General features: G+C 36.7%; 1 protein-coding gene across 2 annotated transcripts in view; it reads right to left on the reverse strand.

Moving 5' to 3' along the window:
• Nucleotides 1-22,118, reverse strand: part of fbxl4 (F-box and leucine-rich repeat protein 4) — a 95,979-nt gene that overhangs the window by 37,190 nt on the left and 36,671 nt on the right. For both annotated transcript variants that reach the window (XM_028797843.2, XM_028797846.2), the window contains exons 3-5: nucleotides 18,299-18,641; nucleotides 10,136-10,380; nucleotides 1,187-1,400 (exon numbers count right to left, since the gene is read on the reverse strand). In XM_028797843.2, the coding sequence (XP_028653676.1) occupies nucleotides 1,187-1,400; nucleotides 10,136-10,380; nucleotides 18,299-18,641 (802 nt within the window). The remainder of the gene's footprint in view (nucleotides 1-1,186; nucleotides 1,401-10,135; nucleotides 10,381-18,298; nucleotides 18,642-22,118) is intronic.

Genomic DNA, 22,118 nt, shown 5'->3' on the forward strand with positions numbered 1-22,118 from the left:
TCTTCTTGCCTTGATCAGAAGGTGCAATGCATTTGGAATGAAAATGAACATGTTCAAATCTAAGGTCATGGTCTTTTCCCTGGAAAGAGTGGGATGGGGTATGTTCAAAAGTGAGAGTAAAGGTGATAGTGAAATCAAGCAAATAAGTGATGCAGTGGAAGACATTTTACCAGACTGCATTAGCAGTCCATGTTAAAGAAGAGGGTGCTAATTCCATGGACAAAGTTATTAATTTACCTGTCAGTCTACATTCCAATACTCGGCTCTGGGTAGTAATTGAAATAATCAGATTGTGAATGATAGCTGCTACAGTGAGATTCCTGTGTAGTGCTTCTGGGTGTGACAAGGTGAGGAGCTCATTAATGATAATTAAATTAGGAAGTCCCATTGGGCCCTTCCATTGGAGGTGGACAAAGAATGGTCTACTGGGAGAAGACAGAGGAGCAGAATGAAGGCACAATGTAAGGATTATATCTCTTCATTGTTCAGAGAATGCACTGGTATTCCACAGGAGATTCTGGGGAAACCTGCTGGAAATAGGGCAGCCTAGTCTGCCCAGCTTAGTGTGCTGCTACCATGATCATCACCAGGAAAACAGACAAACAATCTTCCACAGATGCGGCAATCGCACTGTGGGACGCACTTCGGCATGTTGTCCCGTTGGGTGGGGGGTTCCAAAAGAGTTCAGAAACTTCACAATATGAAGAAGAAAAGGATGATTCGGCTTCTGATTGATAACTGTGCTGCCCACAATATGCTTCCACATTTAGATAATGTTCACGTTGAATTCTTCCCACCTAATTGCACAGCAGTGCTTCAACCATTGGATTTGGGCATCATTCGCACCCTGAAAGTGTACTATCGCAAGGAAATCCTGAGAAAAATCCTCATCAGCATAACTTTTAGACAGGTGGAGATTAAAATTAATGTGAAAAAAGCTATTGATATGATTATAAATGCCTGGATGCAAGAAAGAAAGCACTATAGTGAAAAATTCGGAATCTCATTACTACGAAATTATCATTGCAAAAAAGTATTTTTTAGGTTCCTGGCATTTCGTTGTAACAGAATTTTACCTGTACATAAAAATTAAAAAAAAAACTATTTATTTGAAGATAAAGCAAAAATTTTGTTTAAGGAACAATTTGGCTAAAAGGTATAAACAACAATTCATATTTTGTCTTACCTCAATTTTTGTGCGATATAATACTAGTCGCCTTAAGTCCAATATTTTGGAAATATGATTAAAGGCCTGAGGATGAAGTCTGTCACATGAAGACAGGTTTAATTCTTGAAGTTTTGGACACATCTGAGAAATAGCTTCAAGGCAGGCCTCATTCAAAAAATGGCAACATGCCAACTCTAGACAGACCAGTTCTGCACCACACACTTTCATAAATCTGTTTTATAAAGACAGAGAGAGGAGCTGAGTAAAAGGAATACAAAGGTTTTATTAATGTACAATCAAAAGCAAAAAATATACAGTATATTTTTTATGAAGCAGAAAATACAATGTCACTTCGCAAGGTCATAAACAAAAGAACTACACTGTAAAGACAAGTACAAATTAAATGTTATTTAATTAATGTAAAGCAATATTTGATTGCTTTTGGATTTATGTTAATAAACAGTACCAAATTTTTTGTTTTAATTAATAATTGATAAAAGCAATATCAAACTATTTATTCAGCACAACATTCTCAAATCTATTCCCTGGTTGCTGTCCCCTTGTGGACTTTGCACACTCTCCCCCAAGCTTGTGTGAGGTTTTTTATCTGGGTTCTCTGGTTTTCGACATGATTTCCAATCCAAAATTAGCCCTGTGTGATTGATAGCCTGGGTGTGTGTGCAAGTAGATTCTGTGATGGACTGGTACCCTTGTACAGGGCTGTTCCCACCCTGATGCCAGCCCCCTGTGACCATGAACTGTAATAAATGGGTTTGAAAATGCCATCTGTCATATAACAAATTGTCCATCAATCTTGTATATACAATAACCTCCCTAATACAGTTTAGGGTCACAGGGGCTGGGGGCTATCCCAGTAACAGTACGCATAATGCAGAAAAGTAAAACCCTAGAAGGAATTCATATTTATCCCACAAACCCACACTCAGACTTATTTTCTTAGAGGGATAGTCTAGAAACACCAATTAATATTAAATACAAGGTTTTGGGAAGTCTAGTGCAACTAGCTGCTTTTAGAAGTTACATTTTTAACGGTATGTAATCAACATGTGTATGATTAAAATGTTTAGATATAATACACTTATCTCTAGGAGCTCCTATACCTGCTCGTGTAAAGCTTGCAACACTAACATGAAGTGACATTCAGAGCAAACACAGGATAAAAAAAGCATCAACTGGACAAAGTATAATAGTATGTTTTTGGCATTACACTTCTCTTAAAGCAATAGGAATGTAACATTCCAAATTTGGTTTGCATCTTACATTTTGGTTCACAAATTTTAAACTGTTAATATATCTCGATTTACAGTCTTCCGATAATTTTTTCAAACAATCAAAAAGTACAATTTTTCTCATACAAAACAGCCCCATAATTCAAGCTTTTCTAGTAAAAACCCAAAAGTGAAGGTAATTGGAACTGAGTACAGTAGTTGCAAGTAATCAAAATGACTTTTTTGACCAATGACATCACAGATTTGTGAATTATTGAGATGTATTAAGCTTTTTTCAGTCTTGTTTTCAGTGTAGCACTGGAATGCAGTTAAAAACCTCTCCTTATCTGTCTCACTGTCCTGAGCATAGTGTATTTGAGGTGTCCGAAAATGAAAATATTAACTTGCTGTGGGGAAATAAAACAACTAATGAAGATGTTTATTTTTTTAAATAAGATAATAAATAACAAAATAACACAGGCATGCAAAGGTAAAGTAAATGGTACAGTAGTTTAATAGATTATAATATATTTGTTGTACAACATACATTACTCCTGCCATAGTTAGCCCTGCTCTTAACCTTGTCAAGTATTGTGAGTTTTATAGGGTCAGAAAAACAGGAGATATCAGGGAAGTGTGCTGGGGAAAGCTCCAGTACTAACTGTATTTTCCTTAACAGACATGATAACCTGGAACACCTAACCCACTGAGGACAAACCATTAGCCCTGCCTCTAAACTCCAGAGCTCTAAATTAGCTGAAGACTAACTGAGATCATAGATCTGCTTAGACCTTCAAGTGAAAGATGCACCCTAGGGTGACCAAAACACATGAATATTTTGCTATATATCTTTTTCCCCAGTGCATTAAAAGGGGGTCACCAATTGGAGTTCAAACTATTTTTAATGTTACTCTGTATCTTTAGTCACAAAATAGTCAAGTGAACAGAAACCCGTATTTCATAAAGCATTCCAATAAAAATATGATATTATATATATATATATATATATATATATATATATATATATATATATATATATATATATATATATACACACACACACACACACACACATATACACATTTAGGTCCATAAATATTTGGACAGAGACAACTTTTTTCTAATTTTGGTTCTGTACATTACCACAATGAATTTTAAATGAAAGTCTTTTAAGTGCAGACTTTCAGCTTTAATTCAGTAGGGTGAACAAAACGATTGCATAAAAATGTGAGGCAACTAAAGCATTTTTATAACACAATCCCTTCATTTCAGGGGCTCAAAAGTAATTGGACAATTGACTCAAAGGCTATTTCATGGGCAGGTGTGGGCAAGCCTGTCATTATGTCATTATCAATTAAGCAGATAAAAGGCCTGGAGTTGATCTGAGGTGTGGTGCTTGCATGTGGAAGATTTTGCTGTGAACAGACAACATGCGGTCAAAGGAGCTCTCCATGAAGGTGAAAGAAGCCATCCATAAGCTGCGAAAACAGAAAAAACCCATCCGAGAAATTGCTACAATATTATGAGTGTCAAAATCTACAGTTTGGTACATTCTGAGAAAGAAAGCATGCACTGGTGAACTCAGCAACGCTAAAAGACCTGAACGTCCATGGAAGACAACAGTGGTGGATGATTGCAGAATCATTTCCATGATGAAGAGAAACCCCTTCACAACAGCCAACCAAGTGAACAACACTCTCCAGGGGGTACGTATCGATATCCAAGTCTACCATAAAGAGAAGACTGCATGAAAGTAAATACAGAGGGTGCACTGCAAGGTGCAAGCCACTCATAAGCCTCAAGAATAGAAAGACTAGATTGGACTTTGCTAAAGAACTTCTAAAAAAGCCAGCACAGTTCTGGAAAAACATTCTTTGGACAGATAAAACCAAGATCAACCTCTACCAGAATGATGGCAAGAAAAAAACTATGGAGAAGGCGTGGAACAGCTCATTATCCAAAGCATACCACATCATCTGTAAAACACGGTGGAGGCAGTGTGATGGCTTGGGCGTGCATGGCTGCCAGTAGCACTGGGACACTAGTGTTTATTGATGATGTGACACAGGACAGAAGCAGCCGAATGAATTCTGAGGTGTTCAGAGACATACTGTCTGCTCAAATCCAGCTAAATGCAGTCAAATTGATTGGGTGGCGTTTCATGATACAGATGGACAATGACCCAAAACATACAGCCAAAGCAACCCAGGAGTTTATTAAAGCAAAGAAGTGGAAAATTCTTGAATGGCCAAGTCAGTCATCTGATCTTAACCCAATTGAGCATGCATTTCACTTGTTGAAGACTAAACTTCAGACAGAAAGGCCCACAAACAAACAGCAACTGAAAGCCACTGCAGTAAAGGCCTGGCAGAGCATTAAAAAGGAGGAAACCCAGCATCTGATGATGTCCATGAGTTCAAGACTTCAGGCTGTCATTGCCAGCAAAGGGTTTTCAACCAAGTATTAGAAATGAACATTTTATTTCCAGTTATTTAATTTTTCCAATTACTTTTGAGACCATGAAATGAAGGGATTGTGTTAAAAAAATGCTTTAGTTGCCTCACATTTTTATGCAATCGTTTTGTTCACCCCACTGAATTAAAGCTGAAAGTCTGCACTTCAACTGCATCTGAGTTGTTTCATTTAAAATTCATTGTGGTAATGTACAGAACCAAAATTAGAAAAAAGTTGTCTCTGTCCAAATATTTATGGACCTAACTGTATATAGGTTAATCATTTTTTATATAATGAGTTGTAAAAGTGTATCACTGAAACATTACTGTCCCTGCCTAAAGCCTGCAGCTCAGGCTCTGTCCCAATGCAACACAGCACTGGCATTCATGGATTTGGGAAATTAATCAATACATAAAGCTCAACGCTTCATTTATTGGTCATGAACAATATTTTTGACAGATTTGAGACAGAGATAGACCTTTATTTGTCCCCGGGGAGAAATTTGGATTTTTACTGACGCTCTTTAAATAAATAAATAAATACAGTGTAGGGCCATTAAGCCGCGGGCCAGTAATCTGCGAATTCGCTTAAGCCACGCAAAAAGCTTGGATCCCAATTTTTTGACACTATGGATTGTACGGACCTAAACATGGCCTCTCAAACACTCGAGACAGGTGTTGAGAGCTGTCATTTTGGCATTTCGAATGTTCGTGATTGACATGCTATGCACTATCGCGGACTAAATATGTAAATGCTAGTTTATAACTTCGAAGAGGTATTTATAGAAGATTAGTCTTTTATTTATCAATAAACAATAAAACAACTTACAATGAAATTCAAATATTAATCTGTTTTATCCACGCTGAGTGTCAGCGTTATGGAGGGCGCCATTGTAACCGATTCACACCTTACAATGCTACAAAGTTAATCCGCAGTAAATCCGCAAAAAATCGACTCGTATTTAAAGTATTATTTTTAATTCGATAATCTGATAAAACTTGAAATTGTATAAATATGAGTCACAAACCCAACGTAAATCACTTCAGTTTCTGAATCTATAGCGAGCACATCATATTTGCTTTAAAAAGTTTTACGCCATGAGTAATAAACGTAAACACTCTTCATATGATGTTCAGCAAAAGCTGGATGTCATTGAAAGAATACGAAACGGCGAAACTCGCATTAAAGTAAGCAGAGAGTTAGGGGTACCTGAGTTAACACTACGCGGATGGATCAAAGATGAAAACAAATTAAGAACATTTCTTGATGAGCTTGATGAAGGTGGTTTAAGACGCAAGAGAGCCAGAACAGCAAAAGATCCAGAATTAGACAAAGCAACTTTTAATGCATTTTGTGAGGCTAGAAACAATGGTATCCCTATTTCTAGTCCAGTCAGCCAAGCGCAGGCAGAAAAATTATACAAGCAAATTCATGGTCCCGATGCAGATCCCGAGTTTACAGTTTCAACTGGCTGGTTGAAAAGGTGGAAACAGCGACACGGCATTTCACAAGTAAAGATCAATGGCGAGATTAAGTCAGCAGACACTGTAGCAGCAGAAGAGTTCATTCCCAAATTTCAACAATTCATAGAAGAACAGCAGCTAACAGAAGAGATGATTTACAACGCTGATGAAACGGGCCTTTACTACAAAATACTGCCTGATAGGACTTTAGCCATGAAGAAAGACAAGACCAGCAAAGAAGGTTATAAACAGATCAAAGACAGGGTGACAATGTTATTTTGCTGTAACTGGACGGGTCATCACAAGCTAACACCTCTTTGTATTGGCAAGTTTGGATCCCCAAGATGTTTCCACAACATCAACATGTCATCATTACCACTGGACTACGATCACAGCAAGAATGCCTGGATGACAGCACCAATTTTTGAGAAGTGGTTTCACCAGACGTTCATCCCTGATGTCCGTAGGCACCTTAGAAGCAAGGGAATGGAACCACGATCATGCCTACTTCTAGACAACTGTCCAGCCCACCCCCCTGCAGAGACGTTGATGTCCAGAGATGGCAAGATTTTCGTTTATTACCTTCCAAAGAATACAACGTCCAAGATTCAGCCCCTAGACCAAGGCATCATTTCTGTGTTCAAGGCCAATTATAGACAGGAGATGATAAAGTCCATGGTTGAAGAAGATAAAGAGTGTCCCTATGTTCCTGAAGACTGTAAGAGTTAAAGAAGCACTGTATTTGTCTGAGTCAGCCTGGGGAGCAATCAAGCCTGAAACAATTCAAAATTGTTGGACTAAAGCCCTTGGAGGTCCCATCACAGAGAACCCCACTACTGTTGAAGAAGATGAAGATGAAGACTTCCTAGGTTTCAGTCCAGAAGAAGTACGGGAGGCAGAACAGAAGTTGATGTCGGCTGTCCACTCAAGTGTACCAGTACAAGAAATCCTTGTAGCATGGTCCACCATAGATGATGACTTCCCAATAGCATCCTCCATTTTAGCTGAAGAAAACCACAATGAAGATGAAGAAGATCCTGTCCCAGTACCTCCAACTAGAACCGCTGATGATGCAGTTAAAGGACTTGAAGTGGCCTTATAGTACTACGAGCGTGTGGGGGATAAAGTAAAGACACTACAGCTTAAGTCTCTCATAAGAGATGCCAAGATGAGAGCTTCTAGGAACAAGAAGCAAGCTGACATCACCTCGTATTTTACTAAAAAATAAAGACTGTTTGTAACTTGTTATTGTGTAATAACAACTATTGTATTACTGTATGTTTAATTTTATATTGGAAATAAAAAAAAAATTAAAATTTTATTAAAATGTTTATAACATTGTTAATGTATTAATGTATGATGGTAATAAAAGTGCTTGCGGGTAATTTCATTTATATATCAAATAATTACTATTTTAATACTGTATTGTGCCATGCAATGTTACGAATAAATATTTAGTAATTTTTATGAAAAGATGTGAAATAAAATGTTTTAAATGTATTTGATATGTTTTGTTATTCTTAAATAATAATTTATTATTAATTTCAAGACCGTTAATCACGATTTAATATGCAGCACGCAATATCGCGATCGTGAGACTACGGCGCTACTTTCAAAATGGCGACTCGCGGGTCAACACGTGAGAAAGGATTGTGATCAAAAAACATTTATTTTTTCATTATTTATTGTAATTTATGCATTATCAAAAAATATTTAAGCCACGGACCACCTAAGCTGCGGTTAAGCAGTTTGGACCCCAATCACCGCGGCTTAATGGCCCTACACTGTATACATAAATAGGTAGGTAAATAAACACACACTTTGGTCTGAACACACACCAGAATGACTATTAAGCAAGAAAATTAAAAAGAAAGAAAAGTTCTGACTTGGGTGTCACAGTCACAGTAAGGCATTATGCAGTTGTATTGCTGTTGGTATAAAGGTGCCACAGTAGTGTTTCTTGACACACTTCTGCTAAATGATTTGTTGGCTGAATATTAACTTGCATTTGCATCCAGTTAATTTGAAGAGTTATCTCACACTAGAGATAGATAGATAGATAGATAGATAGATAGATAGATAGATAGATAGATAGATAGATAGATAGATAGATAGATAGATAGATAGATAGATAGATAGATAGATAGATAGATAGATAGATAGATAGATAGATAGATAGATAGATAGATAGATAGATAGATAGATAGATAGATAGATAGATAGATAGATAGATACTTTATTAATCCCAATGGGAAATTCACATTCTTCAGCAGCAGCATACTGATACAATAAATAATGTTAAATTAAAGAATGATAATAATGCAGGTGAAAAACAGATATTGTGAAATCTTTCAGATAAAAGGAACCACAAGCCTGATGTATGACAGGTGTACATGAAAACAGAATTTACCCAGTCTGTTTTTACAGTGATCAAAACAGAGCAAGTACAGGGGTACGTAGTAGAAGGCATTGCTAAGAAACATATACTGTATGTATAGTAAAGTAATTACTACTCAGTATGAAAAACATTAACAGTAAATTAACATCTGTTGGTATGAAATATATGGAAAGGATTGTGTGGGATGAACAAGCAGGTTTAGATACATACCAGTTTGCCAATAAATATCAAAGGGGCCCTGAGGATGCTATTAAATTTGGTATAAGCTTTATTTTAAAACATTTTAAGAACATCAAGGCTTATGCCCGGTTACTCTTTGTTCTAGTTTAGCTCGGCTCGTACAGATGGACAGCCACAGGTTCTCCTTACCACATTGCAGCTGCTGAACATCAGTTTTTCACTATAAAATACAGAAATAGTATTATTCACTTTGGTTTTGCCTGAATTATACCCCAAGGATTGTCAAAGCTCACAAGCCTTATTTACACTACAGAAAAAGAATGTATTAGGAAGACTTTATAAACACTTGCACTGGGAAGTTCTCTAATAGCACAATGATCAGAGCACTGGGAAGTTCTCTAATAGCACAACCATCAGAAATTGATCATTTGTTGAGTATAGACTGACATGAACACATGAGTACTCAGTAATTTTCAACTTCTGCACTCAAGCTGTTTAACACAGCATTTGCACATATACATGATGCTGGTAATGGTGAAATCCTGACATTTGTGTATGGAACTACCACAGAACAGAAGCTGTAATGTTATAGGACACCATTCCCTAGGACAGTCAATTGTTAGGGGTATTTTATCAAGTAATAGGGTAATACATCTAGACAGATCTCTTCCATACACTACAGGTAGTTCTCAAAAATGACTATGTGATATCAGCACTATTCCAAATCTCTGGCACATACTTTTGAGATTTTACAATTTGTCCCATATCTTATGTAGCCCATTAGTTGCCTGGAAAATCAGCTGCACAATGCTTGATTTGGTTTGCCATGAGACTCCATTCAGGACTTGTACAATAACCTGCCGCAATGCATACCTAATTGAATCACCAATCATGGGGTCTTTATCCTTATGTTAAAGACTTCGAAGGTATAGCTATGTTATGGACCAATAAATCATTCCTTGGAAATACTTTTGGAATCATTTCTTACACGTTACCTGTTTTATATTCATGTTTTTACACAATTTCGATAATTTCTTAAGCATGCTGCTTTTTTGGGGGTTGAGTGATTATAAGTAGAAAAAAATACTTCACAAAGATGATTATTATTGTCATGATTTTTAATAATTATGAAAGCAAAATAAATGCAAAAAATATCAGAAACCTTAAATGCAGACAATTGTTAAAAGGTATAAATTAACAGAATATAAAAATTAAATATATATAATATTCTATAGGCACTAACCTGGAAAACCCAGAAAAGGTGATGGCTCCTCTGTTCCCAGTCCATGACAAATTAAGTCTCTGAGTCAAGGTACAGCAAGTCTGAAGGTGATCAAGGGAGCTGTCATTTACTGTGGCCCAATATGGCTGCAAGCTTAATTGGATGTACTGAAGAGGATCACAGCAGTGCTGATAGAGCAATTTACAAGTCTGTGCCAACCTGCACAAATCAGGTAGAGTGAGGTGATTCAAAATCAGCTGAATCAGCTAGAAAGGAAATGCTTGATATTAGCTGTATGCCATTAGATGTATATAGAAAAATGTACAGCATGTTTATTCAAGTTTTAAGCCACTGTTAAGCATATCTTAAAATTGCCATGTCACTAGTATATACTGGAAGTTATGAAAAAAAAATTAAATTATTCATTAACGAAACAATATTTGATATGACTACAAAAGAGCTTAATTATCTCAGCAAGTATAATATGATTCTCATTTTATAACATATTCAATTCAATTCATGTTTATGTACCTGTCTTCACTGACTACAAGTACAGAGTGCTTAGATAAGTTTACAGCTATAAAGCAATAACAGAAACACATACATCATTTACTTAAACAAATAATTTGGACAAAGCAGCATTTTCGAGATTTACATGACAAATTTTTCAATTACAAATAAAGTAACAGTTTTCTTCATTTAATTTACTTATATTCAAAGCTACAATAATTAAATTAAGGTCCTTAAAATGAGTGAAAACTTATTAAAATCAGATGTACTTTCAAAGAAATTTTATAAAGTTAAATTTACAATTTGCATCTCCCTCCTGTAAACAATTAATACCACCATATTTATTTTCTCACACATCCTTTTTTTCTGTAAAACTAGACAATACAGTGGCACATGTCAGAATCTTGCTTATAGGAGCATTTATATATTAACACTCAAGAAGATGTACTAAAGGTAAACAAAAGGATGCCAAAGGAGATGGAATAATGACTAAAGTGAAAGAGGTCGGAAATATGCAAAATTGAAGATTTTTTTGAGACATGAGTTAGCAAAGTTTTAATATGTTTATTTCTTTTCATTCTGGTGTGTGAGGAGTTTAAAAAGAGTAAGAGAAGCTGCCAAAAGATCTGTTAAACACATTTACAATCTTAAGTACCAAACAAAAATGCAGTGTTTGGCATTGCCCAAAAAAAAAAAAAAACACACTACTAAAGAAAGCATCAAGCAGCACTCATGGAAGCTGCAACTGAAGCTGTGGCACAATACAAGGAAAAGCTAACAGTGAACATTCAATTCATCTACTCATAGATTTTAACCAGACAGATTTTGGTGCTACCAAAAGAGTTGAAAGTCACATCAGAAGCAATTATGGTTTAAAATACTCCAAATTCGTAATTGTTTGTCAATGCACAGGCAACACTGAAATAGTCAACAGAATCCCAAGTTTGATATATTGTTAAGAACAAAAAAATGTTTCTGTGGATGTTCCAGAAACTGGAGCCATACTGTCAAAGAAAGTGGGATAGTTTCATTATCTGTGGTGGCTCCGATACAAAGTCCATCCACAGATTTTTTGGGCCTATTCAGTCTGAAAAACATCTGATGGATGGATGGATAGATAAATATTTAGTCAATTATGTTACCAGCCCAGCACACCACAGTGTATAAAGTCACACTGGCCATCACAGAGCTGTAAAATATGGAAGGGACTGAATAAAGTCTGCACAGTTTTATTCAGGTACAGCTCTGCTAGAGCTATAGGGTGTGTCAGGAAAGGTATTTTTTCATTAGTCCAATGCGTGCAGCATTTTTATTCAGGTTTATTATGTAATTTCTATTGCACTGTGTTCATAAGAATTACTTACAAACGCTTTGAAATTATTTTTTTTTTTGGTCCAGCATCTTCTGACTCACCGGTACAAGAAAATCCCTTCATATGATATATATATAAGCATGTAATAGCTTATTATCTTTAACAAAAACTGTAACTAAAACGACTAAGAAGGCATTTAATCAAATAAAGTAAAAAAAAAAGCTAAATGAAAAATGAAAAGTAAATTGAAATTAAAATTGCAAATTAAAAAAACTAAGTGAAATTAATTAAAAATAGGTGGAAACTGAAAATCTGTTGTTTCTTTTTAATTTAAGAAACGCATTGCAGTTAACCTACTATTATTCAGTGTTCTGTGTGGGCTACATTTTCTTATAGTGCACAAAGTAGCAAGTCAGTGAACCCCCAATGAAAGTTTCTAAATTGCAGTGGCACAAAGACCTCATCTCAGTAATCAATTATTAAAACTTGGCACGGAAAGCCCACAGGCAAATCTTTTTGACTGTCGAAATTACGGTGACAGTATTAGTCTGCCACATAACCACTCATTGTAAACGTTTGTGAAGCACAGAAAAGCAAAGCTTGATCACCAAACATTTTACCAAATAACCCAGATTTGGAGAAGACATTAACATCTGATACGAGTTCAAGCCACTGAATCAGAGAAAAGACACAGATACAGTACTGCAATTTCGGATGTACTAGGCCTAACAACAAGTGGATAAAACTTGTAACAAGCGGTTTCATTCTCAATGATATGCTACTGTAAGTGTAAATAGTTTAAAGGCAACACAGCAGGTACTTTCTGTAAAATATGTAAACACAAATACACAGTGGCATTCAAAGTATAAACCTAACTGTGGCGTTCACTGGATTATGATATGGGAATTTATTGTCAATATTGTCAAGCCCCATGCCTCAGAAATGTTTGTGGTAAGCCTACACATTTTCTTACATTTGCTTCTTGTTCATCAGATTTTTTGAGAGTGGAGAAATGCTTCTGATGGATGTAGCAACAATTTGTTTTAGGACCAAATTTCTCATATTAATTTTATCTGTATGGAGAACATACTTTTTTCTGTCTGATTTTAAAATCTGCCTTGCACCTGACCTTGATGGGTTAGGTTCAAGTAAATTAGACTGATTTGATCATTAATGGATGGATGGATGGATGGATTGAAAATATTTTTTAAAACGATAAAACATGTAGTCATTTCTGCAAGTCTAGAATAGGAATCTACTTTTAGCCTCTGATGCAAAAACAGAGCTGTGATTTATAGATTATTCAAATCAAGCAAGAATCATTTTTAATAATTTAGTTACGCGTTTTTTAAAAAGTTTCAAGATTATCACACATTACTAATATGTAGAATTATTTTCTATTAAGTAGAACTCACAGGGTAATGAAACTGAATTTTTTGTTCATGCTAAACCAGCCCTTAGACAGAACAATGCTATTGGACTGACCCTTGCTAAATGGTTGCGCAATAAATGGCTGTGGAGCCTAATGAGCATGATTGTGGTTAGCTGCCCAGACAGAATTTGTTTATGTATATGAACACACAGAAAACAATTGGTTGTAAATGAGAAGTTCCTATTTTGGGTTACTTTGAGTAGGACACTGACAGTAACAAGAGTGTGAAATTTACATTGTGGCTGTCTGGTTTATTGAATTAAATTAAAGTGAACTAAACTAGCAAATTTAAAAATACTGTTAAACTGCTTTTATAAAGATATCTATAAAAAGGTTGAGGACTGTGACGTGCTAAAAACAGAAACCCACTTAAAAAGGTAAGATGACAGGTTACACTGGCCAACAATCTATAACGGTGCCTTTACAGAAAGCTGCTGTGTGTTCACCTTAGTTGATTGAACACAAAAACATAGAAAGTGCATGGCTTCAGTTATTTAACAACCTAGAAATTTTTAGCTGGTTGTTTGAATAACCTGCCTTCAAGTATGTCTGCCTGAGACATACTTGTTTCGAAGTTTAAAATGCTGATGCTGCAAAAGTAAATGGTGTGCTCTTTGAACAAATGTATACTGTTAATTTTATAAAGCATTCCCAAGAGGAGGTAGATGGTTTAAAAAGAGCCCAGTCAAGTATTTTACAGGCATAACTGCAGATTTCTACAATCTGTATGGTAAGCAAGCATACCATGCATTTCTAAATCTTCATCAAATAGACATTTTTAAACTAAAATGTAAATTAACAAATGATTCTATTAAAATAAAAAACTGAAATAAATCAACAAAATTTAAAACTACAACAGAAATAGTCAGAAGTTCATAAAATGAAACTAAACTGAAAATGAAACGGCATATGAAAAACAAATAAAAACTAAATTAAAAACTAAAATAGTCTTACCTAAAGCTAGTTCTCAAGCAATAATAACTTCTGATTGCTGTATGAACAAGATGCACATATTTTTTGGATCCTTATTACCATTAATTTGCAAAGCTTTAAATGAAGTAACATAGAGAAAAGCCAAGCAAAATGACACCTTTTATTGGCTAACTAAAAAGATTACAATATGCAAGCTTTCGAGGCAACTCAGACCCCTTCTTCAGGCGAGATGTAATTACATCTTGCCTGAAGAAGGGGCCTGAGTTGCCTCGAAAGCTTGCATATTGTAATCTTTTTAGTTAGCCAATAAAAGGTGCCATTTTGCTTGGCTTTTCTCTACATTCATAATGGCTAACACGGTACAACACCCTAGTACTAATGAAGTAACATACAAATACAATGCATAAACTAAAGAAATATAACGTATGTTCAGAAGTATAAAACTGGTTCATGAACTGTAAACTGAAGTATTATAAATTATATGTAGCATTTCCGAAGGAAGCTGTTATCCTCCAAATAGTTTTATGGTTATTAAATTCGACAGAAGGTAAAATCTGTTTCTTTTGTGTTCCAGTGTCACTAGCTGGGTCTAACATGATGCAATTAGCAATCCAGTGCCACAGATGACACACAACTGTAAAGAGTGGTAATTTCCCAATCAGAAATAATATCCTTACATATATCCATTTTCAAATCTGCTTAATTCAATTCAAGGTTGTAGGTGACTGGAGCCTAAACAAAAAAAAAGGTTTCCATGTATATGAATGCAAAGAAAACAAAGATACCCTAAAAGATGCTTAATATTAAGTCTGTAGTCATCCACTATAATATACCATAGGCTTTACATCAAATACTAAATAACAACATGTATTTTTTCAGTATTCACATATTACCTAGATAAAGATTCTACAATAATTATTGCTGCCCACTGCTAATTCTAAACTGCCTCAAAAGTTTTCTTAATCTACTTGTCATAATTTCTTGGATAGAAATGAAGTAAAAATGGAACAAATACAGTGAGAATAATTTGATGGATCATTTAATTTAAGTGCAAAGCTAAGAAAAAAGTGATATGGAGGCAGTAAGTCATGTGTTTAAAAACAAAAAATAAATTTTTGCATGTAAATCTGACTCATCTACAATGCAACATAAATAAGAGACCGTTATTAGATGAATGGTATGAATGCACCTTAACATATTTATGTTACTTTGGGTAAAGGTATTACTGCTCCTAGGTTTTGCTCTTAATACTGCTTTCAGTTTTGTGTCTAGTCCAACTTCAAAGTGAGGTACAATTGATGACCTGCTCATTACGATCAAGGTGCTTAGTTTTCTCTATTTGCTGCCCAGTTATGATGATTAGCTGTTAAATGGGGCTAGTTGGCAGTAGAGTAATTAAGCTATGTAAACAGATGTTGAATACAGCAGAATCTGTGTTACTCAAAGTGTTTTCTTAATCCTTCTTTATAATATTGTCAACAACTTCTTGATGCAAGTGGTTTTCAGTTGCCTATTGATCATTCAAGTGAAAGGGTTATTGTCATAAATATCCACCTTATCTGCAATTCTTGCACATCACTGACATTTGTTTTTCCAGCATGTCTTCCTCCCTTACATTCTCTATTCCCGCTACCGTGTCCCGCTCCCACACCAACAGATGCCCATTCCTTCTACCCTAATAAAAATGGCGCCATCCTTTTGATGAGATGTAAAACCAAGGTCCTGTCTCTCTATAGTCACAAAAGATCCCTGGGCATCCTTTGTAAAAAGCAGGGTTTATCCTGATGTCCTCTATGGCCTACTCATTCTGGCTCACAATCATCCGTCAACCTCGACTCTTCTGGTTTCCTTACCCTGCTACCTTTTCATGTTCTCTGCCTCCATGCTCTCCTACTCATTCAGTGAGTCATCAACTTGATCTCTACTGTTCTTCAGTCAGTTGCCCTGCGTTTAACACTCGTCCCCAAACCAGGCTACCTTCCACTCTCTGCGCTGCTCACAGTGAACTGGGCTTGGCTGAAAGTGTTTTATATAAGAAGAAAGTTCCGTTCCTCCTGGATAAATACAGATCCCTCCTATGTTACTTCTCTGCATATCTGCTAAATGCAAAGACATCATTCTGTCAAAATTTAACCACATTCTCAGAAAGAAATGCCTGCCAACTTGTCTCTACCATCAAGTCTCTCTTAAGTCCTCTTGCTGCTTCAAAACCATAGTCCTTCTTTCCTAATGATTTTGCTTCCTTCATCTCTTCCGAAGTCACCAACATCGAAAACCAGTTCGAAACTCTCAAAACATCCTCTGACCCTCCTCTGGGTCATTCTCATATTTCTTCCTTCTCTTATGTAAATCACTCTGACACTTCAGACCTGCTCTGTAACAATAGACATTGCATTCATTCACACATCATATTCAATCCGACTCTCCTTCCTTAATCCCCTCTTATTTTCAATGCCTCACTGACCTCTAGTATCTGATTTTAAGAAGTCGCATGTAATCTCTACTCTCAAGAAACCCCCTCTCAACCCATCTTTCACTAAGAATTACAGTTTTATCACTATTCTGCCATTCTTGTTCAAGATTCTTGAAGACACAGTCCAAAAACAACTCCCTTCATTTCTTTCTAACAACAATGCAATAGGTTCACTTCAATCTGCATTCCGCAAGGGCCTATTTTACTGCTTTCTGTGACTAACGCTCTTAGATCAGCTCAAGCTGCTTGTTTTTCCTCTATTCTTATTTCCCTTTTCATTAACTAGGTTTCGATGTTGTTAACCACTCCCTCCTTATCTCTTCCCTTGAGAAACTTGGAATTAGTGGTTCTGCTTTAGACTGGTTCAAGTTCTACCTCTCAAACCAATCCTTTTGTTTCTCCTGGTCTAATTCCTTGTCTTCTCCACAATACCTTTCCATGGGTGTGCCTTAAGGATCATTTGTTCTTTATGCAATGTCATTCTTCTCATGGCTTTTCCTACCACCTCTATGCTGATGACACACAGATATTCCTCACATTCCCCTTAATACCCATTGGTTTCAGCCAAGATCTCCACTTGTCTCTCTGCCATCTCATCACGGATGAAAGATCATCACCTTAAACTTAACCTTTCAAAGTCAGAAAACTTGCCCTCCAATTATTCCTCCTCAGATTTGTTTCTAAGCATTGCCCTTTCACTATCAGGAATTTTGGCGTGACTCTGAACTCATAGCTTTCATTCAACAAACACACATCTTCAATGACACAGTCCTGTTGTTTCTTTCTTCATAATATCCAGAAGATTTGACCGTTTCTCACTATGTAACATAACTCTTTGGCACTGGTTCTCTCTCGGCTGCACTACTGCAACTCTTTCCTGGTGGGACTTCTTTCAGCTGCCTTTAGAGCTATCCAATTCCTCCAGAATGCAGGTGCTGAACTGGTGTTCTCCGTTCCTTGTTTCAATTCAACTACTCCTCTGATTCAGACATGGAATAATGTAAAAGGAGCACCAGCAGGGAAAGTGTGGATTCCACGATGAGTTTAACAGCATTTTGATTTCAGCTTGTGCAAGGAACAAGGGGCTCGTTTATTATAAAGAGGGATTCCTTAGTCTGTTAAACAGGGCAGCAGTTACCAGCCCCAAATAACTGAACAATTACAAAGAGATCCCCTTGATAATGGTGAAAAGCTGAATAGTACTGATATTGTTAAAAAAAAAAAAAAAAAAAAAAAAAAACTTGTAAAAAGGGAGATCTAATGTATCAATGAGAGAGGTCAAAAACTGGATGCAGTGTAAGGAATTTTAAGGTATCACTCTACACTGTATGTAATACTGTATTGCTAATGTGTACATATTTTATATATAAATATTATATATATATATATATATATATACACACACACACACACACACACACACATACACACACACACACAAATACACATACAAACACGTACACATGTATTTTATATTACATAGACAGATAAATACTTTTTTCATATCTACTTTAAAGATCATACCTCATAAGGAAGAGTATCAAAATATCCATTATTTGAATGTTCTTTAAAGACTGAGTCTACACGCCAATTAATGTGATCTGTTTCTGAAAAATCCTTTTCTTCATCACTTTCACTTAAATCATTAATATCTATCATGGGTATGTTATACATAGAGAGAACAGACCTCTCTTTTACACCACAGAGAATAACTGCATCCAGTTCAGTGTAATATTCAAGCAGGGAACTGTTAACTTCTAGACGTATTAAATTTGTTGGAAAATTTATCTGTTTAATGCCTGGAGAAAACTGTCGAGCCTGAGTACCACCAATACTTGCAGGTTCCCCAGACCAAAGCACCTCCCACCTAAAAGAAGTAAATGGAAAAGCAATTAAATAATATTCAGCAGTAACTAAACAACTTCATAAATATTTTCCTAGATTTAAATTTTAAGGGTAAGCCAAAAGACATAATTTGTAGTTTTCAAAGTTAACATTTTTATATTTGTTAGAATATTTTAAATTTGAAAAGCATGTCAGAATAAATATACATTGAGACATTAAAAACTACACAATCAAAATATTAAAACAATAAAATTGAAAAGACCACATACTCAAAAACAATAAAATCCAAACTACAAGATACTGAACTACATTACATTCAGTTACATGTAGAACTGTTACAGCATAAACTGTAGAAAAATATGAAATGTTTCTAACACATATTACAAGGTGAGCAAATCATAAAATCTGTTTCCTAAATTGTATCTAAAATTTCAGAACAAATTTTTAACAACCTAACTGCACACCATCTGTCATGAAGGTTAGGGCATGATTAGTACAATATAGTTGTGGAGGACAACGCAATTCAACTTTTCTTTTAAAAGACTACATACAAATACTGTTACGTTGATAGTCCAATTCCATAATTTTTTTTTTTCTGGGAATGGCCGTATGTTTCCCTTAATATTTTCTGATTAAGTGAACATTTTACAATTCATTCCTTTGACTTTATTGTTGTCCGCATATTGATTTGGCAAAATTTTACACTGGATTCCCTTCCTGACATAATCCTCCCCATTTATCTGGGCTTGGGACCGGCACGAAGAAACACACTGGTTTGTGCATCCCCTGTGGTTGGGTTGAGTTGTATGAGAGGTTGGACACTAAGGAGGGAGAAAAGGACCTGTACCGATTGGCTAGACAGAAGGACCGAGCTGGGAAAGATGTGCAGCAGGTTAGGGCGATAAAGGATAAAGATGGAAACGTACTCACAAGTGAGGAGAGTGTGTTGAGCAGATTGAAAGAGTACTTTGAGAGGCTGATGAATGAAGAGAATGAGAGAGACAAGAGGTTGGATGATGTGGAGATAGTGAATCAGGAAATACAACGGATTAGCAAGGAGGAAGTAAGGACAGCTATGAAGAGGATGAAAAATGGAAAGGCCGTTGGTCCAGATGACATACCTATGGAAGCATGGAGGTGTTTAGGAGAGATGGCAGTGGAGTTTTTAACCAGATTGTTTAATGGAATCTTGGAAAGTGAGAGGATGCCTAAGGAGTTGAGAAGAAGTGTACTGGTGCCGATATTTAAGAATAAGGGGGATGTGCAGGACTGCAGTAACTACAGGGGAATAAAATTAATGAGTCACAGCATGAAGTTAAGGGAAAGAGTAGTAGAAGCTAGGTTAACAAGTGAGGTAATGATTAGTGAGCAGCAGTATGGTTTCATGCCAAGAAAAAGCACCACAGATGCAATGTTTGCTCTGAGGATGTTGATGGAAAAGTATAGAGAAGGCCAGAAGGAGTTGCATTGCATCTTTGTGGACCTGGAGAAAGCATATGACAGGGTGCCTCAAGAGGAGCTGTGGTATTGTATGAGGAAGTCGGGAGTGGCAAAGAAGTACGTAAGAGTTGTATGGGATATGTAAGAGGGAAGTGTGACAGTGGTGAGGTCTGCGGTATGAGAGACGGATGCATTCAACATGGAGGTGGGATTACATCAGGGATCAGCTCTGAGCCCTTTCTTATTTGCAATGGTGATGGATAGGTTGACAGACGAGATTAGACAGGAGTCCCTGTGGACTATGATGTTTGCTGATGACATTGTGATCTGTAGCGATAGTAGGGAGCAGGTTGAGGAGACCCTGGAGAGGTGGGATATATGCTCTAGAGAGGAGAGGAATGAAGGTCAGTAGGAACAAGACAGAATACATGTGTGTAAATGAGAGGGAGGTCAGTGGAATGGTGAGGATGCAGGGAGTTAGCGAAGGTGGATGAGTTTAAATACTTGGGATCAACAGTACAGAGTAATGGGAATTGTGGAAAAGAGGTGAAAAAGAGAGAGCAGGCAGGGTGGAATGGGTGGAGAAGAGTGTCAGGAATAATTTGTGACAGACGGGTATCAGCAAGAGTGATAGGAAAAGGTATACAGGACGGTAGTGAGACCAGCTATGTTATATGGGTTGGAGATGGTGGCACTGACCAGAAAGCAGGAGACATAGCTGGAGATAGCATAGTTAAAGATGCTAAGATTTGCACTGGGTGTGACGAGGATGGATAGGATTAGAAAAGAGGACATTAGAGGGTCAGCTCAAGTTGGATGGTTGGAAGACAAAGTCAGAGAGGTGAGATTGAGTTGGTTTGCACATGTGCAGAGAAGAGATGCTGGGTATATTGGGAGAAGGATGCTAAGGATAGAGCTGCCAGGGAAGAGGAAAAGAGGAAGGCCTAAGAGAAGGTTTATGGATGTGGTGAGAGAGGACATGCAGGTGATGGGTATAACAGAACAAGATGCAGAGGACAGAAAGATATGGCAACCCCTAATGGGAGCAGCCGAAAGAAGAAGAAGAAGATTCCTTTGACTTTAAATTCACATTGTGTAGATGATATTCAACCTGAAATGTAATGCTGGTGTAACAGGAAAGCCATTTTTACCAGTAGCGTTTGATTTTCAATCACATATCTAATGCTTATTTGTTAGAGTTGTACATGTTATCAAAACATCCGGCGCCGCCGAGAGTGGCAGCCTTTTCAGCAGCTCCGTGTATGACTGTATATGTATGTGCATTTTTCTACTTTTATTTTTCTATTTTTATTTGTTGATCACTCCTATTACTTTGTTTTATGTGGATTTGTTCCCTGGACACACTTACTTTTACAACATGGGCATGGATTGTTACACGCCGAGACTCGCCTATTCAAGTACTCAACTTCGAGCGCTGAGAACAAATGCCAGTGCCGGTGTGGTTCCCTATTTACCTGACGAGGTAAGAAGGCGGTATTGTGGCAGCAGAGCCGGCACTAAGCTAAAAATGAAGCGGCTTGCGAGAAAGTGGCGTTTTAAGCCTTCGGTGCCTTCTGTTATTCTGGGGAATGTGAACTCAATCTCAAATAAGATCGACGAACTGGCTGCGCTGGTGAAAAATGTCAGAACCTACAGAGAATGCAGTTTGTTGTGTTTCTGCGAAACGTGGCTAACTAACACCATCCCAGATGCTAATGTGGAGCTACCCGGGTTTAGCACAGTTAGAGCGGACAGAGACGCAAGTACCTGTGGGAAGCACAAAGGAGGAGGACTCGCTCTCTATGTTAATACACGGTGGTGTAACTCTGGACATGTTTTTTGTGAATTTCCCCCTGGGATTAATAAAGTATCTATCTATCTATCTATGTTCATTACTTGGAAGCACTGTATCTAAGCATTTTGTGGTTTGCGGACTGTCATGGTGCAAGTCAGTGGTTGAACAGTCACAATGTAGGATTGCCTGCTTTTTGTGGATCTTCAATATAAAAATACAAACAACTAATAAAATCATTTTACAAAACAAATAATTCCTTTCACT

Source organism: Erpetoichthys calabaricus, chromosome 3, assembly GCF_900747795.2.
Source record: "Erpetoichthys calabaricus chromosome 3, fErpCal1.3, whole genome shotgun sequence".
Lineage (NCBI taxonomy): Eukaryota > Metazoa > Chordata > Cladistia > Polypteriformes > Polypteridae > Erpetoichthys > Erpetoichthys calabaricus.